The sequence below is a fragment of the Zophobas morio genome, unplaced genomic scaffold (genome assembly GCF_036711695.1).
Source record: "Zophobas morio isolate AGI-343-1 ecotype UQ-CSIRO unplaced genomic scaffold, CSIRO_AGI_Zmor_V1 ptg000007l, whole genome shotgun sequence".
NCBI lineage: Eukaryota > Metazoa > Arthropoda > Insecta > Coleoptera > Tenebrionidae > Zophobas > Zophobas morio.
In genome coordinates, this window is record NW_026972112.1 from 1,686,175 (window position 1) to 1,705,266 (window position 19,092).

The 19,092-nt window shown below is 27.3% G+C and overlaps 5 protein-coding genes and 1 pseudogene across 9 annotated transcripts in view; 3 read left to right on the forward strand and 3 right to left on the reverse strand.

Annotated features, from left to right (window-relative positions):
* LOC135124201 (calbindin-32) overlaps positions 1 to 19,092 on the reverse strand; it is a 325,924-nt gene that overhangs the window by 174,649 nt on the left and 132,183 nt on the right. For 3 of the 5 annotated variants that reach the window (XM_064049103.1, XM_064049104.1, XM_064049100.1), the window contains exon 3: positions 17,460 to 17,521. The gene's annotated coding sequence lies outside the window, so the exon portion shown is untranslated. The remainder of the gene's footprint in view (positions 1 to 17,459; positions 17,522 to 19,092) is intronic. The other 2 variants (XM_064049102.1, XM_064049101.1) reach the window with 1 other exon arrangement.
* Positions 2,072 to 2,650, reverse strand: LOC135123974 (B1 protein-like). Its single transcript, XM_064048832.1, has 2 exons — positions 2,539 to 2,650; positions 2,072 to 2,490 (listed from the first exon to the last, which is right to left on the reverse strand). The coding sequence occupies exons 1-2, from the start codon at positions 2,584 to 2,586 to the stop codon at positions 2,152 to 2,154; spliced, it is 387 nt and encodes a 128-aa protein (XP_063904902.1). The 5' UTR covers positions 2,587 to 2,650; the 3' UTR covers positions 2,072 to 2,151.
* Positions 15,238 to 15,786, forward strand: LOC135123975 (uncharacterized). Its single transcript, XM_064048833.1, has 2 exons — positions 15,238 to 15,345; positions 15,400 to 15,786. Exons 1-2 carry the CDS (start codon positions 15,250 to 15,252, stop codon positions 15,751 to 15,753), a joined length of 450 nt encoding a protein of 149 aa, XP_063904903.1. The 5' UTR covers positions 15,238 to 15,249; the 3' UTR covers positions 15,754 to 15,786.
* Positions 16,065 to 16,588, forward strand: LOC135123976 (uncharacterized). Its single transcript, XM_064048835.1, has 2 exons — positions 16,065 to 16,117; positions 16,179 to 16,588. The coding sequence occupies exons 1-2, from the start codon at positions 16,067 to 16,069 to the stop codon at positions 16,515 to 16,517; spliced, it is 390 nt and encodes a 129-aa protein (XP_063904905.1). The 5' UTR covers positions 16,065 to 16,066; the 3' UTR covers positions 16,518 to 16,588.
* LOC135124675 (B1 protein-like) lies at positions 16,596 to 17,034 on the reverse strand. Its single transcript, XM_064049909.1, has 2 exons — positions 16,987 to 17,034; positions 16,596 to 16,934 (listed from the first exon to the last, which is right to left on the reverse strand). Exons 1-2 carry the CDS (start codon positions 17,032 to 17,034, stop codon positions 16,596 to 16,598), a joined length of 387 nt encoding a protein of 128 aa, XP_063905979.1.
* Positions 17,050 to 18,203, forward strand: LOC135124676 (uncharacterized; annotated as a pseudogene).

Here is a 19,092-nt window from a genome sequence, read left to right on the forward strand (position 1 = left end):
TTGAAAAACCGAACAATGGATTAATTCAGAAATTGAAAAATAAAAATTGAGACATCAAAAATATAAGGAAGTCAAAAATCGAAAATTTGGAAAACAAGAATTGAAAAATTGAAGAATCGAAAAATTGAAAAATTATATTACTGAAACATTGGAAAATTAGGAAATCGAAAAATTGAAAAATCTAAACATCGAAAAATTGAAAAATTGAAAATTCGAACAATCGAAAAATTGAATTAGTGAAAAACTGAAAAATTCAAACATGAAAAATTCCCAAAATTAAAATGTTGAAAGATTCAGAAATTGAAATCTTGAAGAATCGAAAAGATGGAAAATTTTAAAAATCAAAAAACGGGATGTCAAGAGATCGAGTCAAAAAACTCCAAAAATTAAAACATCAATAAACCGAAAAATCAAAAATTTAAAAATTGAAAAACTGAATAATAGAAATAGAAAAACTGAGAGAAAATTCGAGAAATTGAAAAATTCCAAAACTGAGAAATCGACAAATTGAAAAACTGAAACGTCGAAAATGAGAGCATCGAAAGATTGAGAAATCGAGAAATCGAAAAGTCGAAAAATCGAGAAATGGAAATAGCCCAAAATTGAAAAATCGAAAAGTTAGAAATTGAAAAATTTTAGAATTTTTGATTTTAGTTAAATTTAATTAAATTAAATTATATATGTATTATATACATAATTATGTGCACCACTCAACGAAAAAGCATACATAAAAAAATATATATTAAAAAAAAACATTAAACGAAACATTATAGAACCAATATTTTGTGTAACAAACAAAAAGATTATTAAATAAATAAACGATCTATACTCGTAGTTACGTCCACTAATTCTAAGTTATCGCAAAAAAATTGTGCTCAAATTAAAGCAAGTCGCATTTAACAAAAAATAAAATATTAATTCAGGTATTTAATATGAGTTACAAAAGCAAACTATATATTCCTCTAAATTTTCGATTGTAAATTTACACCTTTGATGGCTTAAAACACTTTTAAGTTTTGAAAACGTGCGATCCACATCACAAGAAGTGATGGGTGCAAAATTAAATATTGAACAATCTACGTTTTCATTTATGTATTTATTGTTGGTAGCATTTCCATTACCGCAAATTACGTCAATTACTGAACATATAAAATCGTATCCTGGATTTTATATACTAACTTTATTCCATGGAATATTTGTAAATGCTCTACATAAATCGGTGCAAAATTGCGTAAAATCATTGTCGGAACGAATGTTTAATAAACTCTGTTCACTGGATTTATTCTCGTTCTTTTTATGTACTTCGCCACTGCAGTGTTGTTCAAAGTGTGATTTTTTTTCGCACTTAAACTAGGAAACAAAAATGTGAACATAATTCAAACGTCAGTATTTTAAATGTTTACTTACAACTTTTCCACACACTTTGCAAGTATAACTCATTGTCTTTGGTTGAAGAAGGAAATTGAAAATTAGTGTCCAAATTATTCCCTAACCATAATTTGATTGTATCTTTCATGGATGATTTTACCTTAGGCATTTTGAGGATTCTTTACTGTATGCACAAAAATCAAAACCGGCCCCAGCACTTTAGGTCTCTAACCGTAAATTAGGCATTTTAGACAGTAATAAATGGGCGTTAAATAAACAGAATTTTTTAAATTCGGATAAATATACAAATTTCGCTGCAATGCCTGAAGGGGATATAAAAAGGCAAAAAGCTAAGATCCGAAGCCTAGTAATAACAGAGGTGCAACTGAAGACTGAACTAAAAATCATTTATGGCACTCCTAATTTAAGACAAATAGCGATAACACTTATCAATCTGTAGACGTGAGAGGGAAACAGTATCTAAACTAAACGGTGTTTTCTACGACTTGCAATAACCGCATCACAGTGCCGACGGTCCAGACATTGTTATATATATTATATTATATTTATGTTTCTACGTTATGTTATTATTATTTTCGATTTTGAGTAGGTATATTATATTATAAGTTTGTTTGGTTTCTGCAATTGGGATATCTTCCTCAATAACTAGTAATATTATGATTATTAGTAATAAAACGACGAATTTTGTTATATTGTGGTATAATAAAGTTTTCTCGAGAAAAATAACAAAATAATTACACACGAACTTTCCTCACAACGGACTTAATGATGCTTTTTCGGATGCAACAGATTCCAGCTGCATTTAGTAAATTCCACGGCGGTCTTTTCGGGAGTATCTTTGTTGTGGCAACACTGCTCTTCCACCTGTTGTATAACGGCGTCATTGTGTCCATCTTTCTTCAGCTTGGCTTTGATATTGTCGACCTGCAACTCGCCTGCTTCGTTTTGGAATTTCACCACTTTTTGGACACAGTGTATATAAGCTCCTAGTTTGGGGTTGTCGAATTTATGTGCTTGCATCTCGGCTAAAATCTCTGGGGTAACTCCTGACTGCTGCTCACACGCTGTTACGGCTTGTTCATGGGCGAGATCTCCGGTACACTAATGGTCAACAAAATAAGAAAGAGAAAATAAAGAGGACTGAGTTACCTGAGTGTACACGCAGAAGGAGACGAAAAGAACTGCAAGGAACTTCATTTTGGACCACGACGAATGGCTGGTGGCATCGCCGATTTAAATAGGATTTGGGGTGTGATAAGAGAGTGATAAATGAGTTAAAGGTGATGTCGATAATGCAAAAAATTGTCAAAACAGATTTTTTCTGCATGTTTGTTGTTTTGATGCAGTTTTCGTGGTTGTTGGGTGTAAGTAAGGAAAATCGAATTATGTGTGTGAAGTGGGTACTAAGACACAGAAAAGTTTAAGGAATACATGTGTAAACATGAATAGAGGTACAGAATTGAACAGGAAGCCAAAAAAAATTCCTGGGAGTGATAAGCCGGTCCCAGAAAAAACAAATCGAAAAAGTCAAAGGTCGTGGATATGTCAGTCGCTAATTATTATTATTGTTGTTGATATTAAAAAAAAAGTACTGCGAACCTCATGTGACTGCCCACCAATAATCAAAGTCACCATTGTTTTAGACTGAACTATTGTCCACCATGATTTTTAAACCAAAGTACCATTTTGAATTTTTGGCAGTACCTGCACACATTTGGTTTCAATGTCAATAATGTTTTAGAACTTAAGGTATCTAATGTGTACAAAAAATTCACATTTTTTATGAATAATAAATACACAAATAAACATATTTATGAACTTTGCTAACCCACAAAGATAAAACGTTATGTAATTTCTGCTGACAATAAAGTTATCAGAATTTTATTAATTCATTTAATTGGCTGATATTATATCTTTTATTTAAATAATAAACGCAAATATTTTCAGGAAAAGTCATCCGTCTTGAAGTAAACAGATTATCATATAATTATTATCAAGTAGACCAACAATTAACCCATGTTTCTATGTATTTCTCTATGTTAGGTGTAAATTGTGGTACCTTGAAAGAAACAAATTTGCTAAAAAAGTTGCTGTGTTGTCAAAAACAAAAACTTTCCACTAACTTACATAATATTGTAATAAAAATAATTAGTTTTGATATGGTATGCACTCATTATCATTGTTTTTTGACTTAGACCCCTGTGTTGATCTTGCGCTACTGATAAACATGTCTATAAAAGAAGCAAACTGCTGACTCCAGTGCACTTTCTTTATCTCCAACAACCATGAAGTCTGGTGTTCGCAGCTTTCATCGTCGTAGATCAGGTACATTATCATTATCACTATCAACTTGCCGCTTGAGAAAATGATAAATTCTGTGTCAAGCATTTCCAGTCTCTGATAGACGAGCCAAGAACCAATTAGAAAAAAATGGAGCAACGACTTTTCACCGTAGACGACAAAGTCAAACTCACGGTTTATGTTTCGACAAGAAATTCAGTCTCATTGATAAGGGAGGCCAACATTTTTGAAATTTGTTTATAGCAAGTATCACAAGACCGATAAGTTGATAACAATTCATATGAAATCATAGACAAAAGGTCAAGACAATAATTTGTCCTTACATGTAAATCCTAGACACAATCTAATGTCTGCCAAAATATTATGATTTGCACTGACTATCGTTGTTTCGACTTAAATCTTCATGGTTATGTTGCGTCAAAGATAGATTTTTCTATAAAAGAAGCAAACTGATTACTCCGATCATTCTTTGTTTTCATCAACCACTATCAATTTTTCGCCTGCGGAATTGATAAATTCTATATCAAAATTTCCAGTCTGTGACAACGGGGGCAAAATGCATCTTCGAATGCCAAAGTGAAACTGCAGTTACATTGGAAGCTTTAGATAATATCAGGTTTAATGACTTTTCCGCCGTAGACGATAAAGTCAAAGCGTTCATTCTATGTCGTCGACAGCAACATTTGAAAACCGAAAAATTGAAAAAATAAAGAAAATAAAAAACCGAAACCAAAAACTGCACATCGAAAAATTGAAAAATCGAAAAATAAAAAAATTAAAAACTGAAAACTCGAGAAACTCAAATCGAAAAATTGCAAAAGGTAAAAATTGAAAAATTGAAAAACTGAAAAATTAAAAACTGAAAACTCGTGAAAGATAAATTTAAAAACTGAAATATCCAAAAGTTAAAAAATTAAAAAACTGAAAACTTTAAAACTGCAAACTCGAAAAATTGCATTGGTAAAATTAAAGAACCAAAAAAATGAAAAATTGAAAAATCGTAAATCGATAAGTTTAAGAAACGAAAAATTGAAAAGAAGAAAACAAAAAATTATATAATCCTAACATTGGAAAATCGAAAAATTATAAAAAGAACGAAAAGAAAAACCGAGACGAAAAATTCCAAATCGAAAAATTAAAGAAATGGAACAACGAAAAATTCAAACATTAAAGATTTAAAAATTGGAAACTCCAGAAATTTTAAATAGAGAAATTACAAAAACTAAAAATTTACGAAACAAGAAAAACGAGAAATTGAAAAATCGCAAATTAAAAAAGTGGCGAAACAACAATTGGAGAAATTAAAATTGAAAAAAAAGTTTATAATCGAAACATTGAAATATCGGATGATTGAAAAAATAAAGAAAATAGAAAACCGAGAGGAAAATTTGAGAATCTAAAAACTGAAAAATTCAAAAATCGAGAAAGTAAAAAATCTAAAATTAAAAAAACGAAAAATTCAAAAATCTGAAAGTTGAAAAATCGAAGAATTGAAAACCGAAAAATTGAATACACCAAAAAGTGAAAAATTTCACATTGCAGAAAAAAAATATAAAATGAGAACATTTGAAAACCGAAAAATTGAAAAAATAAAGAAAATAAAAACCGAAACCAAAAACTGCAAATCGAAAAATTGAAAAATCGAAAAATATAAAAATTAAAAACTGAAAACTCGAGAAACTCAAACCGAAAAATTGCAGAAGGTAAAAATTGAAAAATTGAAAAACTGAAAAATTTAAAACTGAAAACTCATGAAAGACTAAATTTAAAAACTGAAATACCTAAAAGTTAGAAAATTAAAAAACTGAAAACTTTAAAACTGCAAACTCGAAAAATTGAATTGGCACAATTAAAGAACCAAAAAACTGAAAAATTCAAAAATCGAGAAAGTGAAAAATATAAAATTGAAAAAACGAAAAATTCAAAAATGTGAATGTTGAAAAATCGAAGAATTGAAAAACGAAAAATTGAAAACACCAAAAAGTGAGAAATTTCACATTGCAGAAAATAAATTATAAAATGAGAACATTTGAAAACCGAAAAATGGAAAAAATAAAGATATTAAAAAGCCGAAACCAAAAACTGCAAATCGAAAATTTGAAAAATCGAAAAATTAAAAAATTGTAAACTGAAAACTCCAGAAACTCAAATCGAAAAATTACAAAAGGTAAAAATTGAAAAATTGAAAAACTGAAAAATTAAAATCTGAAAACTCGTGAAAGACTAAATTTAAAAGCTGAAATATCCAAAAGTTAAAAAATTAAAAAACTGAAGACTTTAAAACTGCAAACTTCAAAAATTGCATTGATAAAATTAAAGAACCAAAAAAATGAAAAATTGAAAAATCGTAAATCGATAAGTTTAAGAAACGAAAAATTGAAAAGAAGAAAACAAAAAATTATATAATCCTAACATTGGAAAATCGAAAAATTATAAAAATAACGAAATGAAAAACCGAGACGAAAAATTCCAAATCGAAAAATTAAAGAAATGGAATAACGAAAAATTTTAAAATTAAAGATTTAAAAATTGGAAACTCCAGAAATTTTAAATAGAGAAATTACAAAATCTAAAAATTTAAGAAACAAGAAAAACGAAAAATTGAAAAATCGCAAATTAAAAAAGTGGAGAAACAACAATTGGAGAAATAAAATTGAAAAAAAGTTTAAAATCGAAACATTGAAAACTCGAATGATTGAAAAAATAAAGAAAATAGAAAACCGAGAGGAAAATTTGAGAATCTAAAAATTGAAAAATTCAAAAATCGAGAAAGTGAAAAATCTAAAATTGAAAAAAGGAAAAATTCAAAAATCTGAAAGTTGAAAAATCGAAGAATTGATAACCGAAAAATTGAAAACACCAAAAAGTGAAACATTTCACATTGCAGAAAAAAAATTATAAAATGAGAACATTTGAAAACCGAAAAATTGAAAAAATAAAGAGAATAAAAAGCCGAAACCAAAAACTGCAAATCGAAAAATTGAAAAATCGAAAAATAAAAAAATTAAAAACTGAAAACTCGAGAAACTCAAATCGAAAAATTGCAAAAGGTAAAAATTAGAAAATTGTAAAACTGAAAAATTAAAAACTGAAAACTCGTGAAAGACTAAATTTAAAAACTGAAATACCCAAATGTTAAAAAATTAAAAAACTGAAAACTTCAAAACTGCAAACTCGAAAAATCGCATTGGTAAAATTAAAGAACCAAAAAAATGAAACATTGAAAAATCGTAAATCGATAAGTTTAAGAAACGAAAAACTGAAAAGAAGAAAACAAAAAATCATATAATCCTAACATTGGAAAATCGAAAAATAATAAAAATAACGAAAAGAAAAACTGCCACGAAAAATTCCAAATCGAAAAATTAAAGAAATGCAATAACGAAAAATTCAAAAATTAAAGATTTAAAAATTGGAAACTCCAGAAATTTTAATCAGAAAAATTACAAAATCGAAATATTTAAGAAACAAGAAAAACGAAAAATTGAAAAATCGCAAATAAAAAAAGTGGAGAAACAACAATTAGAGAAATTAACATTGAAAAAAGTTTATAATCGAAACATTGAAAACTCGAATTATTGAAAAAATAAAGAAAATAGAAAACCGAGAGGAAAATTTGAGAATCTAAAAACTGAAAAATTCAAAAATCGAGAAAGTGAAAAATCTAAAATTGAAGAAACGAAAAATTCAAAAATCTGAAAGTTGAAAAATCAAAGAATTGAAAACCGAAAAATTGAAAACACCAAAAAGTGAAACATTACACATCGCAGAAAAAAATATATAAAATGAGAACATTTGAAAACCGAAAAATTGAAAAAATAAAGAACATAAAAAGCCGAAACCAAAAACTGCAATTCGAAAAATTGAGAAATCGAAAAATAAAAAAATTAAAAACTGAAAACTCGGGAAACTCAAATCAAAAAATTGCAAAAGGTAAAAATTGAAAAATTGAAAAACTGAAAAATCAAAAACTGAAAACTCGTGAAAGACTAAATTTAAAAACTGAAATATCCAAAAGTTAAAAAATAAAAAAACTGAAAACTTTAAAACTGCAAACTCGAATTATTGCATTGATAAAATTAAAGAATCAAAAAAATGAAAAATTGAAAAATCGTAAATCGATAAGTTCAAGAAACGAAAAATTGAAAAGAAGAAAACAAAAAATTATATAATCCTAACATTGGAAAATCGAAAAATTATAAAAATAACGAAAAGAAAAACCGACACGAAAAATTCCAAATCGAAAAATTAAAGAAATGGAATAACGAAAAATTAAAAAATTAAAGATTTAAAAATTGGAAACTCCAGAAATTTTAAACAGAGAAATTACAAAATCTAAAAATTTAAGAAACAAGAAAACCGAAAAATTGAAAAATCGCAAATTAAAAAAGTGGAGAAACAACAATTGGAGAAATTAAAATTGAAAAAAAGTTTATAATCGAAACATTGAAAACTCGAATGATTGAAACAATGAAGAAAATAGAAAACCGAGAGGAAAATTTGAGAATCTAAAAACTGAAAAATTCAAAAATCGATAAAGTAAAAAATCTAAAATTGAAAAAACGAAAAATTCAAAAATCTGAAAGTTGAAAAATCGAAGAATTGAAAACCGAAAAATTGAAAACACCAAAAATTTAAAAATTTCACATTGCAGAAAAAAAATTATAAAATGAGAACATTTGAAAACCGAAAAATTGAAAAAATAAAGAAAATAAAAAGCCGAAACCAAAAACTGCAAATTAAAAATTTGAAAAATCGAAAATTAAAAAAATTAAAAACTGAAAACTCGAGAAACTCAAATCGAAAAATTGCAAAAGGTAAAAATTGAAAAATTGAAAAACTGAAAAATTAGAAACTGAAAACTCGTGAAAGACTAAATTTAAAAACTGAAATATCCAAAAGTTAAAAAATTAAAAAACTGAAAACTTTAAAACTGCAAACTCGAAAAATTGCATTGGTAAAATTAGAGAACTAAAAAAATGAAAAATTGAAAAATCGTAAATCGATAAGTTTAAAAAACGAAAAATTGAAAAGAAGAAAACAAAAAATCATATAATTCTAACATTGGAAAATCAAAAAATAATAAAAATAACGAAAAGAAAAACTGCCACGAAAAATTCCAAATCGAAAAATTAAAGAAATGGAATAACGAAAAATTCAAAAATTAAAGATTTAAAAATTGGAAACTCCAGAAATTTTAAATAGAGAAATTACAAAATCTAAGTATTTAAGAAACAAGAAAAACGAAAAATTGAAAAATCGCAAAATTAAAAAAGTGGAGAAACAACAATTGGAGAAATTAAAATTGAAAAAAAGTTTATAATCGAAACATTGAAAACTCGAATGATTGAAAAAATAAAGAAAACAGAAAACCGAGAGGAAAATTTGAGAATCTAAAAACTGAAAAATTCAAAAATCGAGAAAGTGAAAAATCTAAAATTGAAAAAACGAAAAATTCAAAAATCTGAAAGTTGAAAAATCGAAGAATTGAAAACCGCAAAATTGAAAACACCAAAAAGTGAAAAATTTCACATTGCAAAAAAAAAATTATAAAATGAGAACATTTGAAAACCGAAAAATTGAAAAAATAAAGAAAATAAAAAGCCGAAACCAAAAACTGCATATCGAAAAATTGAAAAATAGAAAAATAAAAAATTAAAAACTGAAAACTCGAGAAACTGAAATCGAAAAATTGCAAAAGGTAAAAATGGAAAAATTGAAAAACTGAAAAATTAAAAACTGAAAACTCGTGAAAGACTAAATTTAAAACCGAAATATCCAAAAGTTAAAAAATTAAAAAACTGAAAACTTTAAAACTGCAAACTCGAAAAATTGCATTGGTAAAATTAAAGAACCAAAAAAATGAAAAATTGAAAAATCGTAAATCTATAAGTTTAAGAAACGAAAAATTGAAAAGAAGAAAACAAAAAATTATATAATCCTAAAATTGGAAAATCGAGAAATTATAAAAATAACGAAAAGAAAAACCGAGACGAAAAATTCCAAATCGAAAAATTAAAGAAATGGAATAACGAAAAATTCAAAAATTAAAGATTTAAAAATTGGAAACACTAGAAATTTTAAATAGAGAAATTACAAAATCTAAAAATTTAAGAAACAAGGAAAACGAAAAATTGAAAAATCTCAAATTAAAAAAATGGAGAAACAACAATTGGAGAAATTAAAATCGAAAAAAAGTTAATAATCAAAACATTGAAAACTCGAATGATTGAAAAAATAAGGAAAATAGAAAACCGAGAGAAAAATTTGAGAATCTAAAAACTGAAAAATTCAAAAATCGAGAAAGTGAAACATCTAAAATTGAAAAAACGAAAAATTCAAAAATCTGAAAGTCGAAAAATCGAAGAATTGAAAACCGAAAAATTGAAAACACCAAAAAGTGAAACAATTCACATTGCAGAAAAAAATATATAAAACGAGAACATTTGAAAACCGAAAAATTGAAAAAATAAAGAACATAAAAAGCCGAATACCAAAAACTGCAAATCGAAAAATTGAAAAATCGAAAAATAAAAAAATTAAAAACTGAAAACTCGAGAAACTCAAATCGAAAAATTGCAAAAGGTAAAAATTGAAAAATTGAAAAACTGAAAAATTAAAAACTGAAAACTCGTGAAAGACTAAATTTAAAAACTGAAACATCCAAAAGTTAAAAAATTAAAAAACTGAAAACTTTAAAACTGCAAACTCGAAAAATTGCATTGGTAAAATTAAAGAACCAAAAAAATGAAAAATTGAAAAATCGTAAATCGATAAGTTTAAGAAACGAAAAATTGAAAAGAAGAAAACAAAAAATTATATAATCCTAACATTGAAAAATCGAAAAATTATAAAAATAGCGAAAAGAAAAACCGAGACGAAAAATTCCAAATCGAAAAATTAAAGAAATGGAATAACGAAAAATTCAAAAATTAAAGATATAAAAATTGGAAACTCCAGAAATTTTAAATAGATAAATTACAAAATCTAAAAATTTAAGAAACAAGAAAAACGAAAAATTGAAAAATCGCAAATTAAAAGAGTGGAGAAACAACAATTGGAGAAATTTAATTTGAAAAAAAGTTTATAATCGAGACATTGAAAACTCGAATGATTGAAACAATAAAGAAAATAGAAAACCGAGAGGAAAATTTGAGAATCTAAAAACCGAAAAATTCAAAAATCGAGAAAGTGAAAAATCTAAAATTGAAAAAACGAAAAATTCAAAAATCTGAAAGCTGAAAAATCGAAGAATTGAAAACCGAAAAATTGAAAACACCAAAAAGTGAAAAATTTCACATTGCAGAAAAAAAAATTATAAAATGAGAACATTTGAAAACCGGAAAATTGAAAAAATAAAGAAAATAAAAAGCCGAAACCAAAAACTGCAAATCGAAAAATTGAAAAATCGAAAAATAAAAAAAATTATAAACTGAAAACTCGAGAAACTCAAATGGAAAAATTGCAAAAGTTAATAATTGAAAAACTGAAAAACTGAAAAATTAAAAACTGAAAACTCGTGAAAGACTAAATTTAAAAACTGAAATATCCAAAAGTTAAAAAATTAAAAAACCGAAAACTTTAAAACTGCAAACTCGAAAAATTGCATTGGTAAAATTAAAGAACCAAAAAGATGAAAAATTGAAAAATCGTAAATCTATAAGTTTAAGAAACGAAAAATTGAAAAAAAGAAAACAAAAAATTATATAATCCTAACATTGGAAAATCGAAAAATTATAAAAATAATGAAAAGAAAAACCGAGACGAAAAATTCCAAATCGAAAAATTAAAGAAATGGAATAACGAAAAATTCAAAAATTAAAGATTCAAAAATTGGAAACTCCAGAAATTTTAAATAGAGAATTTACATAATCTAAAAATTTAAGAAACAAGAAAAACGAAAAATTAAAAAATCGCAAATTAAAAAAGTGGAGAAACAATAATTGAAGAAACTAAAATTGAAAAAAACTTTATAATCGAAACATTGAAAACTCGAATGATTGAAACAACAAAGAAAATAGAAAACCGAGAGGAAAATTTGAGAATCTAAAAACTGAAAAATTCAAAAATCGGGAAAGTGAAAAATCTAAAATTGAAAAAACGAAAAATTCAAAAATCTGAAAGTTGAAAAATCGAAGAATTGAAAACCGAAAAATTGAAAACACCAAAAAGTGAAAAATTTCACATTGCAGAAAAAAAATTATAAAATGAGAACATTTGAAAACAGAAAAATTGAAAAAATAAAGAAAATAAAAAGCCGAAACCAAAAACTGCAAATCGAAAAATTGAAAAATCGAAAAATAAAAAATTAAAAACTGAAAACTCGAGAAACTCAAATCGAAAAATTGCAAAAGGTAACAATTGAAAAATTGAAAAACTGAAAAATTAAAAACTGAAAACTCGTGAAAGACTAAATTTAAAAACTGAAATATCCAAAAGTTAAAAAATTAAAAAACTGAAAACTTTAAAACTGCAAACTCGAAAAATTGCATTGGTACAAATAAAGAACCAAAAAACTGAAAAATTCAAAAATCGAGAAAGTGAAAAATATAAAATTGAAAGAACGAAAAATTCAAAAATCTGAAAGTTGAAAAATCGAAGAATTGAAAACCGAAAAATTGAAAACACCAAAAAGTGAAAAATTTCACATTGCAGAAAAAAAATTATAAAATGAGAACATTTGAAAACCAAAAAATTGAAAAAATAAAGAACATAAAAAGCCGAAACCAAAAACTGCAAATCGAAAAATTGAAAAATCGAAAAATAAAAAAATTAAAAACTGAAAATTCCAGAAACTTAAATCGAAAAATTGCAAAATGTAAAAATTGAAAAATTGAAAAACTGAACAATTAAAAACTGAAAACTCGTGAAAGACTAAATTTAAAAACTGAAATATCCAAAAGTAAAAAAATTAAAAAACTGAAAACTTTAAAACTGCAAACTCGAAAAATTGCATTGGTAAAATTAAAGAACCAAAAAAATGAAAAATTGAAAAATCGTAAATCTATAAGTTTAAGAAACGAAAAATTGAAAAGAAGAAAACAAAAAATTATATAATCCTAAAATTGGAAAATCGAAAAATTATAAAAATAACGAAAAGAAAAACCGAGACGAAAAATTCCAAATCGAAAAATTAAAGAAATGGAATAACGAAAAATTCAAAAATTAAAGATTTAAAAATTGGAAACACTAGAAATTTTAAATAGAGAAATTACAAAATCTAAAAATTTAAGAAACAAGGAAAACGAAAAATTGAAAAATCTCAAATTAAAAAAATGGAGAAACAACAATTGGAGAAATTAAAATCGAAAAAAAGTTAATAATCAAAACATTGAAAACTCGAATGATTGAAACAATAAAGAAAATAGAAAACCGAGAGGAAAATTTGAGAATCTAAAAGCTGAAAAATTCAAAAATCGAGAAAGTGAAAAATTTAAAATTGAAAAAACGAAAAATTCAAAAATCTGAAAGTTGAAAAATCGAAGAATTGAAAACCGAAAAATTGAAAACACCAAAAAGTGAAAACTTTCACATTGCAGAAAAAAAATTATAAAATGAGAACATTTGAAAACCGAAAAATTGAAGAAATGAAGAAAATAAAAAGCCGAAACCAAAAACTGCAAATCGAAAAATTGAAAAATCTAAAAATAAAAAAATTAAAAACTGAAAACTAGAGAAACTCAAATCGAAAAATTGCAAATGGTAAAAATTGAAAAATTGAAAAACTGAAAAATTAAAAACTGAAAACTCGTGAAAGACTAAATTTAAAAACTGAAATATCCAAAAGTTAAAAAATTAAAAAACTGAAAACTTTAAAACTGCAAACTCGAAAAATTGCATTGGTAAAATTAAAGAACCAAAAAAATGAAAAATTGAAAAATCGTAAATCGATAAGTTTAAGAAACGAAAAATTGAAAAGAAGAAAACAAAAAATTATATAATCCTAACATTGGAAAATCGAAAAATTATAAAAATAACGAAAAGAAAAACCGAGACGAAAAATTCCAAATCGAAAAATTAAAGAAATGGAATAACGAAAAATTCAAAAATTAAAGATTTAAAAATTGGAAACTCCAGAAATTTTAAATAGAGAAATTACAAAATCTAAAAATTTAAGAAACAAGAAAAACGAAAAATTGAAAAATCGCAAATTAAAAAAGTGGAGAAACAACAATTGGAGAAATTAAAACTGAAAAAAAGTTTATAATCGAAACATTGAAAACTCGAATGATTGAAAAAATAAGGAAAATAGAAAACCGAGAGAAAAATTTGAGAATCTAAAAACTGAAAAATTCAAAAACGAGAAAGTGAAAAATCTAAAATTGAAAAAACGAAAAATTCAAAAATCTGAAAGTTGAAAAATCGAAGAATTGAAAACCGAAAAATTGAAAACAGCAAAAAGTGAAAAATTTCACATTGCAGAAAAAAAATTATAGAATGAGAACATTTGAAAACCGAAAAATTGAAAAAATAAAGAAAATAAAAAGCCGAAACCAAAAACTGCAAATCGAAAAATTGAAAAATCGAAAAATAAAAAAAATAAAAACTGAAAACTCGAGAAACTCAAATCGAAAAATTGCAAAAGATAAAAATTGAAAAATTGAAAAACTGAAAAATCCAAAAGTTAAAAAATTAAAAAACTGAAAACTTTAAAACTGCAAACTCGAAAAACTGCATTGGTAAAATTAAAGAACCAAAAAAATGAAAAACTGAAAAATCGTAAATCGATAAGTTTAAGAAACGAAAAATTGAAAAGAAGAAAACAAAAAATTATTTAATCCTAACATTGGAAAATCGAAAAATTATAAAAATAACGAAAATTAAAACCGAGACGAAAAATTCCAAATCGAAAAATTAAAGAAATGGAATAACGAAAAGTTCAAAAATTAAAGATTTAAAAATTGGAAACTCCAGAAATTTTAAATAGAGAAATTACAAAATCTAAAAATTTAAGAAACAAGGAAAACGAAAAATTGAAAAATCGCAAATTAAAAAAGTGGAGAAACAACAATTGGAGAAATTAAAATTGAAAAAAAGTTTATAAACGAAACATTGAAAACTCGAATGACTCGAAAAAGATTATAAAATGAGAACATTTGAAAACTAAAACTAAACAAGAAACGGTGTTCCAGGAAGACCTTTTGGAAACCCATTTTCTTGAACAAGTTTGACCGTTTTAGGCAATTTGTGTATCAACAAAGATTAATGACAGTTTTATATAGTTTGATATAGAACTGGAATAAAAGTTCCAGGCAATTTTTTAAGAGATTTCAAAAACAAACGTGTTTTGAATACCTGATTTATACGAAATAATAGAAGATGATAGTTTGATAATAAACAACATAGAGGTCAAAACAATAAGTTGTCCCCATGTGTGAAAACGAATAATACGACTTACACAAATTTAATTTGCAATAAAAAATAATCTCATTTAAAAAAAGTTCTAATTTTGCAAAATATTGTAATAAAGATAAATAATATTGATGATTTGCACACATTATCGTTGTTTCGACTTATACCCTCACGGTTATCTTCCATTAGTGATAAACTTTTCTATAAATGAAACAAACTAGTTACTCCGCTCATTCCTTGTTTCTATCGACCATGAAGTTTCTTCCTTGGCTCGTGTTCGTGGCTCTCATCGTCACAGCTCAGGTAAGCTATCAATTATCATCACCACTATCAATTTTTTCTATCAAAAATTTCCAGTCTTTGACAGACGAACAAAAAACCATCTGGCGAAAATGGAGCCAAGAATGTCAAGCTGAAACCGGAGTTTCCACAGACGCCATTAACAAAGTCGCAAACAACGACTTTTCCGCCGTAGACGACAAAATGAAAGCCCACAGTCTATGTTACGGCAAGAAAGCCGGGCTTATTGACGCATCTGGCGACATAGACGTGGAAAAAGTCAAAACGAAACTGAGGGATGTCGTCGACAACGAAGACCAAGTCAACGAAATCATCGGCAAGTGCGTCGTCAATAAAGGAACTAAAGAAGAGACATCGTTGCACGTGTTTAAATGCATCAGGGAAAATGAACCAAAATTCACTCCTATTTAACATGGTTTTGAAATAAAGTTACCTACTATAGAAGCAGTTTTTTTTTCTAGTTTGGTTTGTTCTTCTTGGCTTGAATATCTGTTTTATAAGAAGTAATAGAACGCCGATAAGTTGATAACAATTCATGAGACAACATAGACGAAAGGTCAAAACAATAAATTGTCTTTATGTGTGAACCCTTGACAAAATCCAACCTTTGCCAAAATATTATGATTTCCCTCGTTATCGTTGTTTCCACGTAGACCTTCATGGCTATCTCGCGTCTATAAAAGAAATATACTGATTCTTCCACTCATTCTTAGTTTCGTCAACCATGAACTTCCTCATTTGTCTCGTGTTCGTACCTCTCATCGTCACAGCTCAGGTACGTTATCATTACCATCACCACTATCAACTTGTGGCCAAATCTATATCAAAATTTCCAGCTTCTGACAACCGAGAAACAATGGACCGACGAATGCCGAGCTGAAACCGGAGTTTCCATAGAAGCACTCGATCAAGTCAGACACAACGATTTTTGCATCACAGACGACAAAATCGACGCGTTCATTCTATGTTTCGGCAAGAAATCCGGCGTCTTTAACGCATCTGGCGACGTGGATGTGGAAAAACTCAAAGCGAAACTGAAGACTATTGTCAACAATGAAGACCAAGTGAACGAAGTCATCGCCAAATGCGTCGACAAAAAAGAAACTAAAGAAGAAAGGGCATTTCGGGCTTTTAAATGCGTCAGACGTAGTTATCCAGAGTTCAAAGCCCTTTAAAAAATTGATATTTTTGAAATGTTACCTAAACATAAAATATTAAACGAAAACTTTATTTCTTTTTGGTGTGACATAGTGTTATTGTGGTTTTGGATGCAAGATAGCTTTACTACATTTTGAAAACTCTATTGCCGTTTCGCCTGGAGTAGCCTTGTTGGAGTTGCATTGTTGTACAACTTTCTGTACCTGCGTTACAGGAAAAGCCGACTTCTTTAGCACTCTTTCCACAGCATCAATTTGTATCTGTCCTGCTTCATTTTGAAACCCAAGAGCTTTGTGACTACACAGTAAGAATGTTTCTAGTTTTGGGTTGTCGTAATTCCCTTTAGAAGCGTTAACCAGGATTTCGTCAGTAATTCCTGACTTTTCTTTGCAAGGTTTGACAACGTCAGCGTAGGTAATATTGTCATCGTCACACTAAGATACAAATTGATAAAAGTGATGTAAACTAGAAACTAAATTACTTTACCTGGACGAAGACAAACAACGACACGAAAAAAACCGCAGCTAAATTCATTTTAGACTACGACAAATGTGTCGAGTAGTTAGTTTATAAACAAGTAAAAGAACGATAAAGTGATAAAAATTGACACGACTTCACAAAGTGATACAAGTTTGATAATCATAGAAAAAAGGTCAAGGAAATAGGTTTCGAGCAGAACTCATTTTTATCATAACGTGTAAAAGTCTAAAATTAGTAGCTGTTTTTGAAAAGTCAAAGAAATTTTTTTCGATCATTCTTGTGTAAGTCGAGTTTAGGTATAACAAATTTAAAAATAACAAACAAGTGATAACTACCACGATATCGTGAAAAGTTGAAGGTGATGAAAACTCGACACTTATACAGAGACAAAAGGTTAAAACAATATCATTGATGGAAATAGAAGTGGAATACCGATAGGGTGATAATAATTGATACGATAATTGATAAGTATTATTCACTATAAATAAACTTACCTAATGAAAATTCAGTTCGCTGAATGTAGGTGCTGAACGAAGAAGATCTGTAAAAAATAGACAAATTTAACACATTAATAAAAAAAAAACAAGTTACTTTACATAATATTGACATAATTTGCACTCATTATCACTGTTTCGACTTAGATAGACCCTCTGGTTATCTTGGCTTAGTGATAAACTTTTCTATATAAGAAACCAACTAATTCCTCCGCTCATTCTTTGTTTCCATCAACCATCAACTTTCTTCTTTGTCTCGTGTTCGTAGCTATCATCGTCACCGCTCAGGTACATTATCATTGTCATTTATCACTATCAATTTTCTTGTGATACACCAAAAATTTCCAGTCTCTGACAGACGAGCAAAAAGCCAACTGGAAAAAGTGGAGCGACGAATGCCAAACCGAAACCGGAGTTTCCACAGAGACCATCAATAAACTCAGAAACAACGACTTTTCCGCTGTAGATGACAAAATCAAAGCCCATAGTCTATGTTTTGCAAGAAATGCGGTCTCCTTAACGCATCTGGTGACATAGATGTGGAAGATGTCAAAACGAAACTGAGGAAAGTCGTCGACAACGAAGACCAAGTCAACGAGATCGTCGGCAAATGCGTCGTCGATAAAGGCAGCAAAGAAGAAACAGCGTTCTTCGTTTTTAGGTGTCTGAGGGAAAATCGACCCAAATTTACTCCTGTGTAAAGGTTGAAATAAAATTACTATAGAAGCAGCTGTGTTCTAGTTTAGTTTATTTTTGGGTGTTTTTCTTGATGGTGCATCAAAATGTCAAAATAGTATGTTGTCTTCATGTGTGAAGCCTTGACAAAATCTAATGTTGATCAACGTAATATTTATTATATATATATAAATTTGGTCAATTTCGTTCTGATGGCAAAATTGTTGATAGGGTTTTTTCTTTCTTCGTTTTGAAAACCCATTTCGAACTTTTTTATTTTTTCGGGGTTCGATTGGTCTGGCAATTCATTCCATCATGGTTGCACTAAGTCTGGGCGTTTTGGGAACAGACAGCCAAGGGAAAAAATGCTTTTCGAAAAATTGAAAAATTGGAATATCGAGAGGTTGGATATTGATATATCGAGAAAAGTAGAAGTCAAAAAATTCTGGAAGTCGACAAATTGAAAAACCGAATAATCGAAAGATCAAGCAAAAATCGTGCAATTAAAATACCGAAAAATTGAAAAATCCAGAAATTGAAAATTCCCAAAACTAGAAATCGAATAAAAAAATCGTAGAATTGAAAAATGTTAGATTTAACAAACTGAAAATTGACGAATGAATAAACTGAAAAATAAAAAATTTGGAAATTCAAAAGGTTGAAAAATAGAAATAGAAAAAATTGAAGAATCAAAAAACTGAAAAATCGAAAGATTTAAAAGCCGAAAATTGAATAATCAAAAATCAAAAATGTTAAAACTCGAAAAATTGAAAAATGTAAACTTTAAAATTTTCAAAAAATGTAAAAATAGAAATATAGAAGAACTGAAAGCCGAGACATCCAAAGTCTAAAATCTTAAAAATTGGAAAACTAAAATATCGAAAAAGTGTACGTAGAATCGAAAAATTGAAGTCTAGAGATAGAAAAATTCCAAAACTGAAAT

Bases quoted from the DNA above. Each gene is read 5' to 3' on its own strand.
- LOC135123974 (XM_064048832.1), bottom strand. From the start codon at position 2,586: ATGAAGTTCCTTGCAGTTCTTTTCGTCTCCTTCTGCGTGTACACTCAG. The intron at 2,491-2,538 runs GTAACTCAGTCC...GTTGACCATTAG, and splicing joins CCTTCTGCGTGTACACTCAG to TGTACCGGAGATCTCGCCCA.
- LOC135123975 (XM_064048833.1), top strand. From the start codon at position 15,250: ATGAAACAAACTAGTTACTCCGCTCATTCCTTGTTTCTATCGACCATG. The intron at 15,346-15,399 runs GTAAGCTATCAA...AAAAATTTCCAG, and splicing joins CTCTCATCGTCACAGCTCAG to TCTTTGACAGACGAACAAAA.
- LOC135123976 (XM_064048835.1), top strand. From the start codon at position 16,067: ATGAACTTCCTCATTTGTCTCGTGTTCGTACCTCTCATCGTCACAGCT. The intron at 16,118-16,178 runs GTACGTTATCAT...CAAAATTTCCAG, and splicing joins CTCTCATCGTCACAGCTCAG to CTTCTGACAACCGAGAAACA.
- LOC135124675 (XM_064049909.1), bottom strand. From the start codon at position 17,034: ATGAATTTAGCTGCGGTTTTTTTCGTGTCGTTGTTTGTCTTCGTCCAG. The intron at 16,935-16,986 runs GTAAAGTAATTT...TTTGTATCTTAG, and splicing joins CGTTGTTTGTCTTCGTCCAG to TGTGACGATGACAATATTAC.